Consider the following 18,679-nt stretch of genomic DNA (forward strand, 5'->3'; position numbering starts at 1 on the left):
TTGACTCTGGCAGCCTTGGATTTTTCCAGTACACAGAGGCACCCCAAAGTTGGGAGAGGCGAGGAAGGACTCAGAGCACTACAGAGAGGAGGCTCCAGAATGCCACGTGTTCCCTTAATTAATCGGCTCGGGGGCAAAGCTGAAAAGCAGTGCGCCTGTATTCTCAGAGCTGAAACAGTCGACAGATTGTAGCTGAATCAATCGGTTCTACGTACAATTACTTTGCAAACTGTAAAGTCCTGTGTTAATATTAGTTCCAATACCACCCCCAAAACATGTGCACGTGTGTGTGTGTGCATGTGCGCATACACAAGGCGCTTGCCAACTCCAGCTGGCTAATTAAGTGCCGTCCAGTGACCAGCCCATCACCCATTTGGTTCAAGGGAAAATGCACTCAAAAAGGGAGCCCACTCTGCAGTCTCATTCATCGTTCAGCCCGAGTGGCCTGGCCTTGTCTGACCAAACCCAAACTCGATTTTTTCAGGGGGCTTCAGAAGGATCACAGTTACCTTTTTGAACCTGTCCTTTGCTGCAAAGATATCGTCCTGCAGAAACTGGGCTTCGATTTGAAGGCCAAGGTTATACAGTAAGCCTTCATCTGCTTCCTGTGATGAGAGAAAGAATCATGTATACAGCCTTGGAGGGTCCTACAGTGAAGGCATCAAGACACAGGCGTGCAATCAACCAGGTGCATGAGCACGCGAACCACCTTGGAGCCCTTCTAGCAAGGTGTCAGGTGAGCCCCTTGGCCCTGGTCTAAAATAGTAGATCTCAACTGTAGGTGGCTTTGTCCGCCAGCAGATATTTGGCAATGTCTGGAAACACTTTTCATTATCACAACGTGGGCAGTGGGCTGCTGCTGGTATCTAGTGGCTAGAGGCCAAGGATGTTGCTTAACATCTCAGAACACAGGCAGTCCCCAGGTTACGAACTAGATCTGTTCCCAAGTGTGTCTTTAAGTCAAATTTGTAGGTAAGTCGGAACAGATACATACAGTTCTTATTTAGCCTTATTTTAGTGCAAGAAAAGGCCAGAAGTCTTTTCAACGATTTAAAAGCTGTGCAAGTGAAGGTGACTGTGATGAAGAATTTTTCGCGAGTACAGGTTGGTCCAGTCATTTCAAAGTGAGCCAAATTTACGTAACATTAAAGGGCAAGTAGAAAAAATAAATAAATCAGATGCTCGTAACCTGGGAACTTACTGCAGTCAGGACAGTCTCCCACAACAAAAAAATGACCCGGCCCAAAATGTCAACGGTTCTTGGGTTGAGAAGCCCTGAGCTAGAATGGTCAGAACCATACTATACACACCATTATTCACATATCTTAAAAATTACGTTACATCTGTATTTTTCTGTAGCATCCCCAGTGAGCTGAGTTTCTTAGAGTTTACTAAATAGAGAGATAGTTTACCCTTTATACTAAAACCTTTGTTTTCATAGTTTTCTCCAAGAACTCTTGAACTTAACCTTAAGACCATGTATCTTTTAATACAAACGTGCATTTTTTTAGCATGACTGCCATGTCAAATAGCATTTGTTCCTTTAAAGTTGTAAATGACATTTATACAGAAGGCTGAATTTTCTCACCAAACTTTTTTTTGAATTCTAGTAAATATATACAGACATACTTCGTTTTATTGCACTCCACATTACTGTGCTTTGCAGGTATTCCATTTTTTATAAATTGAAGGTTTGTGGCAACCCTGCGCCGAGCAAGTCTATCGGCACCATTTTTCCAACAGCACGTGCTCACTATATATGTCTCTGTGGCACACTTTGGTAATTCTTGCAATATTTCCCATTTCTTCATTATTATTTTTTTTTATGGTATCTGTTACAGTGACATGTGATCAATGATCTTAGATGTTACTATTGTAATTGTTTTGGGGTGCCACAAATCGCACCCATATAAGATGGCGAACTTAATAAATGTTGTATGTTCTGACTGCTCCACCCGCCGGCCACTTCCCTGTCTCTCTCCCTCTCTTCAGGCCTCCCTATTCCCTGAGACACGATAATATTGAAATTAGGCCAGTTATTTACCCTACAGAGGCCTCTAAGGGTTCAAGTGAAAGGAAGAGTCACACATCTGTCAATTTAAATCAAAAGCTAGAAATGATTAAGCTTAGTGAGGAAAGCATGTCAAAAGCTGAGAGGCCAAAAGCTAGGCCTCTTGCACCAAATGGTTAGTCAAGTTGTGAGTGCAAAGGAAAAGTTCTTGAAGGAAATTAAAAATGCTACTCCAGTGAAGATACAAACGATAAGAAAGTGCAACTGCCCTCATTGCCGATGTGGAGAAAGTTGTAGGGGTGTGGATAGATCAGACCAGCCACAACACTCCCTTAAGCCAGAGCCTAAGCGGAGCAAGGCGCTAACTCTCTTCAATTCTGTGAAGGCTGAGAGAGGTGAGGAAGCTGCAGAAGAAAAGTCTGAAGCTGGCAGAGGTCGGTTCATGAGGTTTAAGGGAAGAAGCCGTCCCCGTAACGTAAAAGTGCAAAGTGGAGCAGCCAGTGCTGACGTAGAAGGTACGGTAAGTTCTCCAGAGGATCCAGCTGAGACAGTCGGTGAAGGCGGCTACGCTGAACAGCAGATATTCAGTGTGGACAAGACAGCCTCATACGGGAAGAAGATGCCGTCTCGGACCTTCACAGCTAGAGAGGACAAGTCAATGCCTGGCTTCAAAGCTTCAAAGGACAGGCTGACTCTCTTATTAGGGGCTAATGCAGCTGGTGACTTTAAGTTGAAGCCATTGCTCATTTACCATTCTGCAAATCCTGGGGCCCTTAAGAATTATGCTAAATCTAGTCTGCCTGTGCTCTATAAATGGAACAACAAAGCCTGGATGACAGCACATCTGTTTACAACATGGTTTACTGAATATTCAGTTGATTTTTACTAACTTACTGACTTGTTAATAAGTATGATGAATGTTAGAAATGGTCTTTCATTAATAAAGGTAGATATACTCCCATCCACGAGTGAACAGAGATAAGACAGTCAAAGTATATGGATTGGCCAGGATCTTTCTGACACACTCCAACCTTGCACTCACAGGTCAAGGTTCCAGGAGGCCTCTGACCAGTACTATGGCGAAAGGCGCTTGATTCCTTAATTGTTCCATAAAGGACCACTGGTGTAGGAAGATTTTTGATTGCTTGATGCTGACTACAAGGACATCAGAATTCTGACCCTGGACTATTGTAGCGTCTGCCTTGAGTGAACTTTTCATGCAAAGTGTTGTCTTAGCACCTAAAACAACTGAGAGCTGGGGCTTCGTGGAGCCTACAAAATAGGTTGTACGAACTTTTGGGGCCCTGCATCTGAAAAAATGTTCATTTAATAAATAGGCACCTGAGAATTCTGTTTAAAACTTCAGCAACATTGTAGGGGAATAACTAGCCCTCACCCACCTCGAACTTCTACTTAACCTACCCAAAATAACTTAAGAGTTGTTTAAGATCAAATGGGCTCAAGTCAAGTTGCAACCATTAGGAGTGTATAGTCGGCTCTCCATCCCCACGGGTTCCACATGCTCGGATGGAAAAAACAAGGTGATGTGTAGGCAGGCCCTGCCGCGGCTCCTACCACTTCACAGACCCTCAGTCTCTCTCCAGCGCCCGCCGTCTGAGCACTGTTCTCCTCGTGTCTGACATGTAGTAGGTAGTGAGGACTACAACGGTTTCATCTCTACTGAACGCATACAGGCTTTTTTTTTTCTCATCATTATTCCCTAAACAATATAGTATAACAACTATTTACACAGCATTTACTTTGTATTAGGTTTTATAAGTCATCTGGAGATGATTTAAAGAATACGGGAAGATGTGCCTAGGTTCATGGAAATACTATGCCATTTTATATAAGGAACTGGAGTAACCCCCATGGATACCAAGGGAAGACTGTCTCTTAAAGCATTCCTTTTTGCATAAGGTTCATGCAAGTAAAAATTAAATAAGTTATTCTAATATGGCACTGTCCCATAGAAGTATAGTGACAACCTCAGACATCATTTTAAATGTTCTAGTAGGCACATTAAGGAAACAAAAAAGAAACGAGTGAAGTTAATCTTAATAATGTATTTCATTTCACCCAATATATCAAAAACATTATCATTTCATCATGTAATCAATATAAAAAGAAGACACTAACGAGGTATCTTGCCTTCTTTATACCAGGCCTTAGAAAGCAGGCACGTTTTACAAGTGCAGGCGCATCTCCTGTGTACTCTCCACATTTCAGCTGCCACACCTGGCTGGTGGCTCCCACACGGGGGAGCACAGATTTCCGGGATTAATTTTAAAGTGCAGTGGAATGTCTCATCGATCCGATCCGGTGTCTCTTCCAGGTTTCTGCTTCGGGGTGAATCACCTCAGCCTCTTAACCCTCTAATTTCCAGTTACCGAATCCTTCCTTCTGAAGACTCTGAAGCCCCTTCTTTTGGCACCAGGGACCCCAACACTGGGCGACCATGTAAGGAGCACAGAGGAGGGAACCAGTCGTTTTTTTATTCTGATTCATGGCGATGCCATGTGTGTCAGAGTAGAACTGTGCTCCATAGGGTTTTCAATGGCTGACTTTCCAGAAGCAGATTGCCAGCCCTTTCATCCGAGGAGCCTCTGGGTAGACTTGAACCTCCCATCTTTCGGTTAGCAGCTGAGCGCTTAATTGTTTGAACCACGCAGGGACTCTTCAGAGGAGGGAAAGACACCAAACCCAATGCTGGCTCCTCACCCAGGACCCCCTGGACTCTCCTGCCTGCTTCCTCAGAGACTGGACTCACTTCTCTGCCCTCGAGTCCAGCCTCTGCTGCACTGCCCTTTGGGAGAAGCAAGTGGTTGTGGGAGAACTGTTCTTTTAAAGAAATCCACACATGGTCTGAAGTGGTTTTTTGTTTGTTTATTTTAAATCAGAAGCGAAAGAATGGACCAAAGTACAAAAAGGCATTTTTCCAGGTACAGGGCTCCAAACTATCTGGGTTCTGTGACCCTAATGCCTTGCACCATGTTTTCTCCTACTGAAAACGGGTGATCGAGAGCTTGACATAACTGACACCATAATGATAAGCTAAGTAATCTCTAAGCATTTTTTACTGCACCAGCTGCACTGGTCTCTTCCAAAGGGGTGAGGAGCCCTCTCAGCTCCTATGGCCTTGGGCTCTCTCCTCTTCTTATCTCAAGAAACTGCCTTCAGCCTGCGAGATGGCAGCTCGGAAGCCTGGTGCTTTCGCTCTGCAACTTTCTTTCTTCTTATCTCAATCAGAGTGGATTTGGCAGAGCAGGTCCACTAGCCGAGAAATTCTTATGTAAGTTTTTTTCAGACTGTTACAAAGATGCAGATTAGAGTCCAGATGTCTGACATGCATATCTTTAGTTTAATAAAGAGTTTCTTGCAGTTGTTTTGTGATGTAAAAGACTATCTGTGGGCTACGTGCTTAAAAACATTAGGTAATCCTGGCCAAAATGATATACAAGCTCTGATGTAAAAAGTGCTCTTCGGGACTCCACAGAGGCAGCCTGTGCTGCTGCCAGGTCCCCGGTGACGTATCATCTCCTGAGTAAACTTTCTCACTCTTTCCAACTTGGAGTCCTCTTCAGTGGCTCGGTTGCTCCAGGGCACAGACCCTAAGCGGGTAACAGCTCTAAACAAAGGTGAGCTCTAACTGTAGGTGTTTCACTTCTGGGCTCATTCGTCTGATTACTTAATCAGTCGCTGGCATTTCATGAACGCTGCCTTCAGGAGTTTACAATTCTTGGGGCTTAATGATGATGGGTCCCCAAATCCTGTGTCGCCACAGGGTCGGTTCCAAAGAGTTTAGAGTCTGGCTTCTTTGGGAACATGCACACCACCCACCCCTGGCCGATCAGCCCTCATTGATGACTCACGCCTGCAAACCAAGGCGCTCCTGCCCATGGGAAACTGGACAGGCCCGTTGGGAATCCTGGTGTCTGGCTTTTTGAACTATGCAGAATTATCACAGAAGCCCTAGTCAAGCCCCTTTCATGAGAGGAACAGTGGGAAAAACATAGCCCAGGTGTCTTTCCAGCAAAGGGAAAGGGCTAAAGAACCAGAAAGATCCTCGGTAATTTATAGACTCAAAGGGGGAACACCCAGGCCTCAGGCAGGGCAGGAGTCAAGGCGGTCCCAGGAATCCATGTAGCAGCAATCTAGGTAGCAGGAATTAGTGACACTTCCCCCCAGAATTCCCCGGCTCCCAAAGGCTCCATCTCTACCTCAGAAATCGCATCTCTGGGAGACAGCTGCGAGTGGCCAGATGGGTCACGTGACCATCACTTTGCCGGAAGTCCCCACCAGGACCACAGTGCCGGGAAGGACAATCATCTCCACCCCTCTCCGGAGAAGTGGGTCGTTGTGGCAGTGATTCCCCACCCTGGGGATGCGGGCACCCCCTTTGAGAGGCATGGCCGAATTTGGGGTGGAGGAGGGGGGAGGTGAGGGGTGCCGACACTGAGCCAGTCAGTCCCTCTGGGCATTTTCCTGCCCCTCCCCCGCCCCCGCTTCTCTTCAGACTCTGGAGGGTGGGAGCGGGGCGGAGGATTCTTCATCACCTTAATTTTTACCAGAAATCCATCCACAGTTTATCCATAATTACTGGAGCTGAAGAACTGGAAATAGGGCTTCAAGAACCCTTTGTGTTATTCCTTATAAAAGGGTCAAACACGCAGAATTTTAGAAATAGAAAGGATGCTAGAGGTCACCGGTCCTCAAACTTTTTTTAAGCCACAGGTGTCATTCTTCCCACACAACACCCCACGGAGCCAACATATGAAGGGGCAGGGCAGAGATGCTCCTCCTGAGGGGCATGACAGGGGACCACAAGCACTCCCTCCTGCCCAGCAAGCCTCTTTCCTCAGAGGCCTTCAAGCAATCCACTGGACTGAGGGCTCTGCCAAATGCACAAGAAAACCAGACTCTCATTTTACTGATGGGGAAGCGAAGGCCACACAGGTCAAGCGGGTTCAAGGTCCCAGTTAACGGCCTTGGTGGTTCAGTGGGAGAGCTCTTCCCTCGCACGCGGGAGACCCGGGTTTGACTCCAAGCGAATGGGGCTCACGCGCAGCCATCGCCCGTCTGTCAGTGGAAGCTTGCATGTTGCTGTGATGCTGAACAGATTACAGCAGAGCTTCCAGACTAAGGTAGACTAGGAAGAAAGGCCGGGAAATCTACTTCTGGAAATGAGCCAATGAAAACCCAATGGTCACAAAGGCTCCATCGACAACCGATCACGGGGATGGCGCTGGATAGGGCGGTTTTTGTTCTGTTGTGCATGGGTTCACCATGATTGTAAGCGAACTCCACAGCAGTTAACAACAACATAGCATTTAGCTACTTAACGGACATTAATGAGAAAGAGTGGGGCTGGAATCTGTCTTGGGCTTCTCTCTCCTAGTCAAGAGTTGAGTGCTGAATCCTGACCCCATCGTTCGAGGTGCCTGCCACTCTTCCCTACCTACCTTGTAGGATCATACAAAACAAGTTCCTTCTGGGTCCCATCAGCCAAGCCTTTAAAACTCTAATTAAAAATTCCTGTGGAGAACTAGATGGTGCCCGGCTACAGCCGATGACTACCCTGACAGGGAACACAACAGAGAACCCCTGAGAGGCAGGAAAGCAGTGGGATGCAGACCCCAAATTCTCGTAAAAAGACCAGACTTAATGGTCTGACTGAGACTAGAAAGACCCTGGAGGTCACGGTCCCCAGACCTTCTGTTACCCCAGGATGGAAACCATTCCCAAAGCCAACTTCAGACAGGGATTGAACCGGACTACAGGATAGAAAATGATACTGGTGAGGAGTGAGCTTCGTGGATCAAGCAGACATATGTGACTATGTTGGCAGCTCCTGTCTGGAGAGGAGATGAGAGGGCAGAGGGGGTCAGAAGGTGGCCAAATGGACACGAAAAGAGACAGTGGAGGGACGGAGTGTGCTGTCTCATTACAGGGACAGCAACTAGTAGCAAGATGTACATAAATTTTGGTATTGAGAGACTGACTTGATTTGTAAACTTTCACTGAAAGCACAATAAAAATTAAAAAAAAGTTCTCGTGGTACTAAAAGGTCAGTTGACATTTGTCCTTAAAACAGGGACTCCACCAGATGCTTCTGCAAGCATGTTCCGTTGCTTCGAAGGCAATCCTCTGATAAAGCACCCAAACCCCGCAGAGGTGAGTCAGCGCCACTGGAATGCGCAGCTACTGACAAACCGAGAATTCATCTGGGAGGGTCTTCTTTTGTTTGCACCAGAACTCAGAAATGTGTGGCTGCTGTGTTTTTATTACGCTTTGGATGCTGTCAGCTGTATTTTCTAAAGCTCCACCAGCAGAAGCCTCTAGTTTTTCACAGTGAGGCTCTGAGTCAACAGTTTAATTTTAGAAACATTGTCCAATACATCCCAAGCCTGGTATTTTGTATAGTCTACACGTAGACCAGTGGTGCTCACTGTGGTTCCTGACCATATCACCTGGGAACTAGTTAGAAATGCAAACTCTCTGGCCAATCCCAAACCAGCTAGAGCAGAATTTCTGGGGGGGGGGGGTGTCCAGCAATCTGGCTTTAACACACCCTCCTGGTGATGCTGATATACATTCAAGTTTGAGAACCACTGGTCTAGACTAGTTACAACCACTTTTGAGAAAGGGATTGGAGAAATAACTAGAGTCCAATTAACCTTTAAAACTAGCCTCATCAGCCCATTCACAGGGATTCTAGAAAGACCATTTAAAACCCAACTGCTAAATAACGGTATTCAAGTTTATTAAGATATCTAATTAACTAGGATTTAATTAAAAAAAAAACTTTTACTTCAACCATACATGTCAAAAACCCTTCCAAAAATGTTAAGGTCACCTTCCTTCTAGCTGCCAAGGCTGTCCTGAGGATCACATGGGCTAGTGCAGGGGCTGCCCCAGCTTTCTGTACCTGCATGCTGTGTTCAAGATTTCCGCCCTATGCCAGCACCACCTGTGCTATTATTCACCCTGTATTTTTATCTAAATTGACTCATTTTTACTTAGATTTATGTCAAAAGAAACTTTTTATGTCTCCTGCTTTAAATAAAAGGTAACTGTAAGAATAAACTCACAACCATTAAACTGTCCTCCACGTACCACCTAAAAGCACCTCCCACCCCACCAGGTTACACACCTGCTTTGGGGAGAAAACGAGGCAGGCGTCTATCACGTCAAGTGCTCTGCAATAAGCATGGCAACCACCACATTCCAGGCAAGTCACAGACGTCACTGTCATTTAATTCCCACTAGACAGACTTCCACTCCTGTGTGGTGGGGGCTATTTATCCACAGATAAAGAAGCGGAGGCTCAGAGAATAAACAAATCATTTCTTTTATAAGGATCAGCACAAAGCTGGTTCCTATGAGGCAGAGGTTAAAGATGTCCCAAATGCCCAGCTTTTCCAAGCTGCTGTCCCACTCCATCATCTCTAACATCAACTACTCCCTCTAGCCTCATTACTCTCCCTCCTGCCTTTGTGTTCCCTAGTTTCTCACAGAACTCACGGACCATATAAACGAAATGGCTCACAAGGTTTTGGAGGATGGCAAGTCCCAAATTCATGGGTCAGGCATAGGCTTCTCCCCGGCCCTGAGTCTCTGTCAAAAGGCATTCAGCTTTCTTGCTCCGAGGTCCGGGAAGCCCACTGCGCCATCTCCTGCTGGTCTCGCCTTCCTTGGTGGTGGTGGGCTCTCCTTTTTGCTCTGGAATTGGCTCTTTTAAGGCAAAACTGAACAATCCCCTTGGTAGGTCACAATTACCCCATCACACTACCACCTGGTTGGGAGTTATAAGACCATGGCTATACAGCCCACAAACAAAGGTAATTAATCTATCACACAGAGATAAAGCAATTTGCCCAACGTTCTGCAGTGGCATGAGGATCCTATTAAAAGGCTTCACTCTTGTTCGCACTGAGCAGCTCATTTGTGGAAAGTAGGATCCTCCTTTGGACCCAGGAAGCAGCCATGTCCATTCCTTGTGCTGGCTCTCATCCATGTACTGGATAGTATCTTTCCCAGAACCTTCGTGATATTCTTACAGGGCTGATAACTCTGCGTCACAAATATACGTGAAAGCATTGTAGCCATTTTTTTCTGGGTGGTGAAATTGTGGATGCCCTTTCCTCATTTGGAGTCCTGGTTAAGAGTTCCGCTGCTAACCAAAAGGTTGGCAGTTCGAATCCACCAGCCACTCCTTTGAAACCTTATGGGGCAGATCTGCTCTGTCCTAGAGGGTCGCTATGAGTTTGAATTGACTCAACAGCAATGGGTTGTTGCTTTTTTTTTTTTTCTTATTTTTCATTACCTGTATTGTCTTTTTTTCTACTGAGAGTATGTATTATAGAAGGTTGGAGCTTGATTTTAAATTCAATGTCACTTTCCAACAATGGTAAAAAGAACTACGTTCCTTCTCCTTTTTCTTTGAAGAGTAAACAAGATGGCACTGGTGTGAGTAATAAACTTAGAGGTAGTCCAGAGAAAGCCCTCCTTGCAGTAAGGATAAATACTCAGAAAGCAAAACAGTGGTGGTGTTGGGGGTGCAGTGTTGGGAAGGGGGTGTTGAGAGGGGTTGAGTCAGCATCTAAGTGAAGGATAGTAGATATATAAATCCTTGAAGGTGGTAGTTTGTGGACAAGATGGCAGCTCCATCTTGCAACCTGGAATCACCACCAAAAGCAAGAATGGGGACAAGCTACTAGCATTCAGCTGAACAGCTGGGAGGTATAGGATGTTAAGGCCAAAATCTCAGTTCAGCCTTCCAACAGGATTTAGGGACCCATCTCTACCCAGAGGCCAACCACTCTCATAGCCACCTGTATGTTTGTATCTAGGGGGCTCACGTGTGCCAGCTGGCCAGAGACAGCCCCAGTTTATGCCAACTGACCTGTGTAGTTATTGACAGCACCCCTTTCACACAAGTGTCCTGGCTTGGATGATACATTATACACTCACCCAGGTAAAGGCACAGAAGCATCGTGCAGTAGGTAACATGGGGAAGGCGAAATTTGGTCGTCCTTGATTCTAGTTCTGACTTTCCCACCAACTAGCAGAATAGTTGGACAACAAAGACTGGACAAAAGCCAGGGATGGCAAACATCCTGAACTCACCCTGGCTGTCTGAAATGGTTGCCTGGAGGTCTTTGTGCAGAACTCAAAGGCAACATCTAGGCATAGCAGGAAAGGGTGAATTTTATTGGCAATTCTGAATGCTGAATTTTGTCAGCAATTCTGATGAGGTTATAGGCATGAGGATGGTAGACCCTGTGCCTTAAATAAGCAACTTTTCAACTAAACAGTCCCCACGGGCCCTTCCACTCCAACATTTGTGCTCTGAAATGAACGGAAATGAGTTATGCTTACAGCCATTTGCCATCCCTGGTTTTGTCCAGCCTCTGTTTTCCAGGATTATTCAGCTATTTGGTAGTCAAATTCTCCAGGCTAAAGCAAAAAAATCCCATCAGTTAGGATGACAATGGAGGATCTGAAGAAGGAAACTGCCCCTGCAAAGGACCCCACACGCCCCTGCTAGAGGGCCTCTGGCAAGAAGCTAAGAATGCTGATGGTCCCCCTGTGGCTACTTTTTATGCTCCAGGAGAGGGGAACTTGAGAGGAAATGAAAACTTCTTCCTCTGTTCACTTCAGAGTTTTCCTATGGAGACAATCACTGGATTGAAATAACCAACCACTGCCCAAAGCAAGATCCTCCCTAAGTTTGGTGTTTGGTGCCAGTATGTATGAATGGTAAAGTACCAGCTGGCCATCGTACTGCTGGCATGTTTTGGCAGTCTGTTATCTTTTTTTTTTTTTTTTTTATCGTTAGCTGCCTTCGAGTCACCCCCAATTCACGCGACCCCATGCACAACAGAATGGAACACTGCCCAGTCCTGCGCCATCCCCACGATCAGCTGCAGATGGGTCTACTGTGATCCATAAGGTCTTCGCTGGCTCATCTTCAGAAGTAGATCATCAGGCCTGTTTTTCCAGTCCGTCTGAGTCGGGAGGCTCCACTAAAGCCTGTTCAGCATCATAGCAACACGCAAGCCTCCAGTGACAGACAGGTGGTGTCTGGGTATGAGGCCCACTGGCTGAGATTCCAACCCAGGTCTCCTGCATAGAAGGTAGGAAGCCTACCACAGAACCACCACTGCCCCATTTTGGCAGCTTAACATCACCAATAAGCCTAACAGACATATTTCTATCATGAAAGCATGTTTACTGTGTTAGAAGGGTGTATGTGCATCTGTGTATGGGTGGGTGAGTTCACGCACAAAGATGTAGTTGAAGTTAAGAGGAGAGTGACAGCTAAAGAAATTGGCAAATCCTAAAGTGACACAGAGAGAAGGTGTAAGAAACAATCGTCTCCCCCATTTAGTTCGACCCTGGTAATAACCCACGTGAACCCAGCACGTGCTCAGCTCACCTTGTTAAGCCGTCCGAGCATTTCTTTCAGCAGCAGCTGACATTCACACTCATTTTCATACCTGAAATCAGATACATAAATAAGAGTCGGGCAGCTTCTGTGATTTCGAATGTGTTGATCATATAACGAGCACGCAACTGTTCTAAGATGAGAATTACACCCTCTCCTTTAAGGCTGAAGTGACGAATTCTTCACTTTAAAGCAGTGAGTGATGCTGAATTTCCTAGCCCTCTACTTTCCAACCTTGCTCACATCGCGGTGCGTGGAGAAAGGGATAGTATTTGCACGGTACGTGGGGGCACTGGAAGCAGTATACTCTGTCCTAGAGGGCTGCTATGAGGCAGAATTGACTCCACAGCAACAGGGTTTTGTTTGTTTGTTTGTTTGTTTGAAATGGACCAGGAGTCTACAGCCTGGGGGCCCTAGCCCCCGGCCCCACTCTGCCCTTCACCCTACCCACCAGCAGCCCAGCCATCCTGACGATGGGGAAATCCTTTCCTGGCACACCTGGAACCCAGTGCAGCATTGAAGCAGAGACTGGGAGGTGGCCCTACACGGCCTACAGCAAACACACTAATCTGACATCTGTGTGGATTTCCTACACTACTTTCTTTACTGATACATGTAACGTAGGTCAGTTTTTCTGGATTACGTCATTTAATCTCACAAACCCTGTATGAGAGCAGTTATTGTTATGCCTGTGTTAAAGGTAAGAAAATGGAAACTAAGAAATTTGTCCAAGGCCTCAAGCAGATGCTGTCAGCACTTCGCCTGCACACCAGAGGCTTTCCTCTGGGCCAATGAGCAGAGCAGGCTGGACTCACCAGACAGGCAGTGCCCCTGGGAGCAGCCCTCAGCCTCTGAAGGATGGGGAGTTGGCACGTGAATACCCTCGCTCCCTTGCCCCTTAGTTGGGATTACTGAGAAGTACTTTACACTGGCTCTGAGAGCCCCCGCAGGTTAGTCTGCAGTTGCCCACGATGGTCACTCACTTGAAAATGCACTCAGTACTAGCTGCCTCCCCTTCTCTGTCTCATTTCCCCTCTACCCTACTGGTGCTCTGAGGCCATCTGCCAAGTAAGCCACTTGTCCTCAAATCTCTGTTTCAGGGTTGGCTCCTGGAGGGCCCCAAACTACAAGAGCAGTGGAGTCAAAATTCGAACTTGTCTGACACCAAACCTGTGTTCTAACAACCACACCAAATTGCCTCAATAGAGCAGGGAAGCCCCCAAATTTAAACATACACAAGATTAACAGAAGCAACAGATACTAGGAGCAGGTGTATTTTTTCTTCAAGTTAATTTCTTTCCTTGACTTCTAGAAAATGATAGGGATTATTCTGATCAGATCAAGGGTTTACTTTGGGCATTTCACCCCCTCAAGAAAGACAGAAGGCCCTTTCCAAATGACCCCTCCCCTCCTCCCTATACATAAACCAAAAAACCAAACCCAGTGCCGTCAATTCCAACTCATAGAGACCGATACATAGCACCCCAATATCCATTCTTCCCTTCTTCCACAGGGTTAGAACTCTTGATGTTTGGTGGGAACATGGCTGCCTCGAAACGAGACCACATTTTCCAGCCTTCCTTGCAGCTAGGTGTAAACTAAGTCCTGACCAATGGGATGTAACCATAAGTCTGTGTGGCAGTTTCCAGAAACCTTCTGTAAGAGATGGTATAGGTGTGCCCTTTGCCTCTTCTTCCCTGCCTCTCTTCCGCATCTCTCCCTCTACCCTACAGGCTGAAACATGGATGCTGTCAAATACTACAGAGCACCATACTAAACTCTCCCAGACCTTTCACAGAGAGAAACAGACTTCCATCTTGGATAAACCACTGTTGCCAAGTTTATGTCATCTGCAGTTGAAACGAATCTTAGTTAACACTCAGCCCAACCAACAAGGCATAGCTTTAGGTGCCCGTATTCACAAATGAGAAAAGTATTAGAACTGTGTCCTCAGAATAAAAGTGCTGAACTCAGCAGAGGATAATCAGGATTGTGTGCACAGTTTTAAAGCCACCTAAGAAGTAGTTACAGCCAGTAAGCAAAACATACTTGCACAACCTGTACATTTCACACCAGGATGTCACACTTAGCCGTTTCTTTTGTGTGCAGCCCTAATGGAGCCAGAAATTATTTTTATGTACATAATTAGCTTTGAGAATAAAACTTTTAACAAAATCTAATTTTCTCATTGCTCTTCCCTGCTAGAAACATCTAAGAGTCCCTGTAGCTGAAAAAAGTTTGATAAATAATACACTAAAATGATACCACGCATAATATCCACGCTATAACAAGTCTGTATATTATGTTAAATACAAGTGATTTCATTACAAAGAATTCACGGTAAGAATTCATACAAACCAAAAAAAGCTGTTGGCCATCAAGTCAATTTCAACTCATAGCGACCCTACAGGACACAGTAAAACTGCCCCACTGGGTTTCCAAGGAGCAGCTGGTGGATTCAAGCTGCCGATCTTTTTGTGAGCAGCCAAAGCCCTTAACCACTATACCACCATATAGTCATAAATATTCATGTTAATAAATACATAAGGAAGCTCATTAAAAAACACTTGGGCCTCAATTATCTAATTGTCTTAAATAAATTATCTGTGGTTTTCAGTAATCTTGTAATTGACTATTCATTGTAGTTTGGTACTTTTATTTATGTTTTAGTTCTTGTCTTATTTAGCCTTTGTTTGATTTTCTGAAGACCTGATTTTTGAAATTATTCAACTACCCAGGTAGAGAATATGCCTAAATGCCTAATGCCAAAATACAACCAAGGCTGCGTACACCTTCCCATTTCTGCATTATTTTCACCTGGTTTGACTAGTCATCAATTCACCTCTGAACTGTAAATCCTAACTCAGTACGTGTGCATGGGTGCATGTGTCTGCACGTGCACGTGTGATTTTTATAATAAATTACAAGTCCCACTACCAAAATATCAAACCTCTGGAATGCAGCAGTGGGAGGGAATAAATTAAAGGAAATTTTTACATAAGTCGCAGAACCTGAAGAACTGCTCTGTGATGGGTATTTAGCTCAGAACCAAGTGAAATCAAGCAAAGACAGGAAAAACTCAACCAGGCCATTCCATCAAAGAGGGCTCAGGAGAGTCACGCTTGCCCAGCCTACTCACAGCAGACCCTGGCCCAGTGACCACCTAAAGACAGTTTTGGACCTAGGGTATCCTGAGAGCTGCCCCGGGTGTCTGAACCAGGTCCGCCTCCCTTCACTTGGGAGAACATGTGCTTCAGCTGAATGTGGTCCTATCTCCGGGCATCGCTCCACAAGAGTCCAAGAACAGCCTCTCTCCAGGACATGCTGTTCTGGAAAAAATAAGTGCCCCGGGCAAGAAAACTCAAGTTCAAGCCTTACCGCCCACAGGCCCTCTCCAAGTCTCCGCTGCCCCATGAAGGGGATTTCCAGGTCCCTCTTCCAGCTCCAAACCTGTCTCTGTGAATCAAAAGCCAAAAGGCGGATGGGAACTAAATCATCAACGAATACTATTTGATAAATGTGCTCCGTGTACTATGTTGAATAGCCTGCTGAAAATTGGGTTTGAATATGTGGAACTTAAACAAATTTGGAGAGGACACTCTGGGGACTCTAGGCTAGGGGTCCCCTAACCTGACTGTGCACTGTAATTACCCACAGAGCTTGTTAAAAATTAAAATTCCTAGATGCCCCACTTGAGGTCCAGGGTAGGGCCTGGACATCTGTATTTTCTAAAATCAAACTAATTTACATAATCCTAAATGGATATATCTCTTACATGGTTAAGCAATTTTTTAAAGATATAAAAATATGTACAGTTAAAAGTCTCCCTCCCACCTCTGTCTCCATCTGCCCAGCTCCTGCTCCATTCTCCTGCACAGACAGCCAGTGTCATTATTTTTATGTGTGTGTGTGTCCAGCAATTCTTTACCCTTACGCAAGCAAAAAAAAAAAAAAAAACTTTTTTTTTATTCTTTCCCCCCTTTCTTCTTTAAATAAACGATAACATACTATTCCTTTTTACAACCACATAGTATTCCATTGCATGGATGAACCAGGTCTGTATGGCCCGTCTCCTACTAATGGGCATTTAGGTTCATTCCAGACTTTTGCGAAGGCAGACCTGTTGGAGGGTATCTATAGGGTAAATTCCTCGGTGGCACTGCTGAGTCAAAGAGCACAGGCATGTATAACTTTAAAAGATGTTAACAACTGCTGAGCATGCTTTTTGTCTTTTTAACAATTCCTTGGGTGATTTTAACCCCGAGTTCGGACTATGGGGAGGAGGGACAGTGCCCTGGCGCAGTGCTTCTTAAACATTGTTGTTTAATTTCTTAAACCAGGAATCACCTCTGGATCTTGTTAAGAATGCAGATTCTGACTCAGGTGTTCTGGAAAGTGCCTGAAGGTTCTGTATCTCTAACAAGCTCCTAGGTGATGCTGGTGCTGCTGGTCCACGGACCATACTTTGGAATAGCAAGACCCTAGAGGACACATTACAATATAATTTCCAGGTGTCAGCTGTGATATGATAAAAAGACAATTAATTAGACTAGCATGCCCAGGACTGGAATTCCAGTCCACGTGCAGCAATTTATTAGCTGAGTGATCTTGCCCCAAATCCCTGGTTTTCTGAGCTTCAATCCCCTAGTCCGTAAAATAGGGGCAGTGCTGTCTATAATAGGATGAAGCTGTGAGGATTAAATATGTATGAAGCGCAAAAGACACTGTGCTGAGCAAAAGGAGCCAGACATATAAGCTTGCATACTCTAAGATTCCATTTTTGAGAGCTTCAAAGGAGCCGTGTGGTACAATGGTTAAGTGCTTTGCTGCTAACCAAAAGGTTGGCAGTTCGAACCCACCCAGCAGCTGGAACCCATCCAGCGGCTCCCCAGGAGAAACACCCGGTGATCTGCTCCCATGAAGATTACAACCTAGAAAACCTATGGGGCAGTTCTACTCTGTCACATGGGATCACAATGAGTGAAAACCCACTGCGGGGTACCTAACAACAACAGAACAGGCTAAATTAATACATGGCGATAGAAATCAGAACACTGAGGGCCTGGGGGCGGGGGGCTGACGGAAAAAGGGCAGGTGGGAACTTTCTGGGGTAGTGGAAGTATCTCGCTTGTTTTGCTGGTACAAGGGTATACACATTTGTCAAAACTCATTGAACTATGAACCTAAAATCTGCATTTTATTGTATGTAAATTATACCTAGATTTTAAAAAATGCATTAAAACTTAAATGACACCATTTCATTTATGAAAAAAAAATTTTTTTTTTTTTCATATAAAGGGACTTTGTAATCTGTGAAATGTCCTCAAAATGGAAGCTAGTCTTATCTTAAGGAAGTGTGCCACGTGCACGTCTTCGGAAGGGATAAGATCGTCAGCGCCGGGAGACCAGAGGCGGCCCTCCAACCTTGGTGACAGCGTGCTCCCGGACCCGCCAACGCCCTGCCTCAGTTTCCCCCCACCACCAACGCTTACTTGCACCGGAACTCGTCGAGCGCGCGCTGCGCCTCGGCGCCCTGGCGCTCCAGCCGCGCGCGCTCGGCTGCCAGGTCCCGGACGCGCTGGCGGTTGCCCTCGACTTGGCGGGCGAGGGCCTCCTCGGGGTCGGGCAGGTCGCCCAGGCACCGGAAGGCATCCAGCTGCCGGCGGAGGACGGCGTGGCGCTGCTCGAGAGCGCGGGCCCGCTGCACGTAGGCACCCACGCGCTGGCCGAGCCCCTGCAGCGCCGCCAGGCTCTGCGCCGCGCCTGCGCCCGTGGCCAGGCCGTCGGGCTTCGGGGAGCGCGGCACCTCCTCGGAGCGCCTGTACTGCTCCTTGAGGGTCTGGAAGACGTAGCTGCGCCTGTACATGTTCCTCGGAGTGCGCAGAGCCGCCCCTCCACGAGGCCCCCGCAGGCCAGCAACCTCCTAAATAAATGTCGGGGGACCCTGGCGCATGGCTGGGACGTTCTAGAACCGATCAGCTGCTGAGCTCAGCTCCGCACTATCCCCAGGCTGAGAAAGAATAAAAGAGCCGCGCGCCTGCTTTTGTGGGCTAGATTAGCAGACCACAAAAGCTCTGGGGTCGGAAGGTTAAATTCGTCAATGAGCTCTTTGTTCGGTGAGGGTTAAGGCCTGTGGCTTTATGATTGAATGGAGGGTCAGGAGGGCAAGAGAGCCTGTGTCTGTGTGTGTGTGTAAATATACACAGCAAAACCTACAC

General features: G+C 46.2%; 1 protein-coding gene across 1 annotated transcript in view; it reads right to left on the bottom strand.

Annotated features, from left to right (window-relative positions):
* The window catches only part of BFSP1 (beaded filament structural protein 1), a 47,265-nt gene extending 28,938 nt beyond the window's left edge, over positions 1-18,327 (bottom strand). Inside the window, exons 1-3 of the mRNA XM_049869467.1 lie at positions 17,954-18,327; positions 12,453-12,513; positions 510-605 (exon numbers count right to left, since the gene is read on the bottom strand). Of these exons, the coding sequence (XP_049725424.1) occupies positions 510-605; positions 12,453-12,513; positions 17,954-18,327 (531 nt within the window). The remainder of the gene's footprint in view (positions 1-509; positions 606-12,452; positions 12,514-17,953) is intronic.
* Positions 18,328-18,679: the final 352 nt, after the last annotated feature.

Source organism: Elephas maximus, chromosome 25 (assembly GCF_024166365.1).
Source record: "Elephas maximus indicus isolate mEleMax1 chromosome 25, mEleMax1 primary haplotype, whole genome shotgun sequence".
NCBI classification, from domain to species: Eukaryota; Metazoa; Chordata; class Mammalia; order Proboscidea; family Elephantidae; genus Elephas; species Elephas maximus.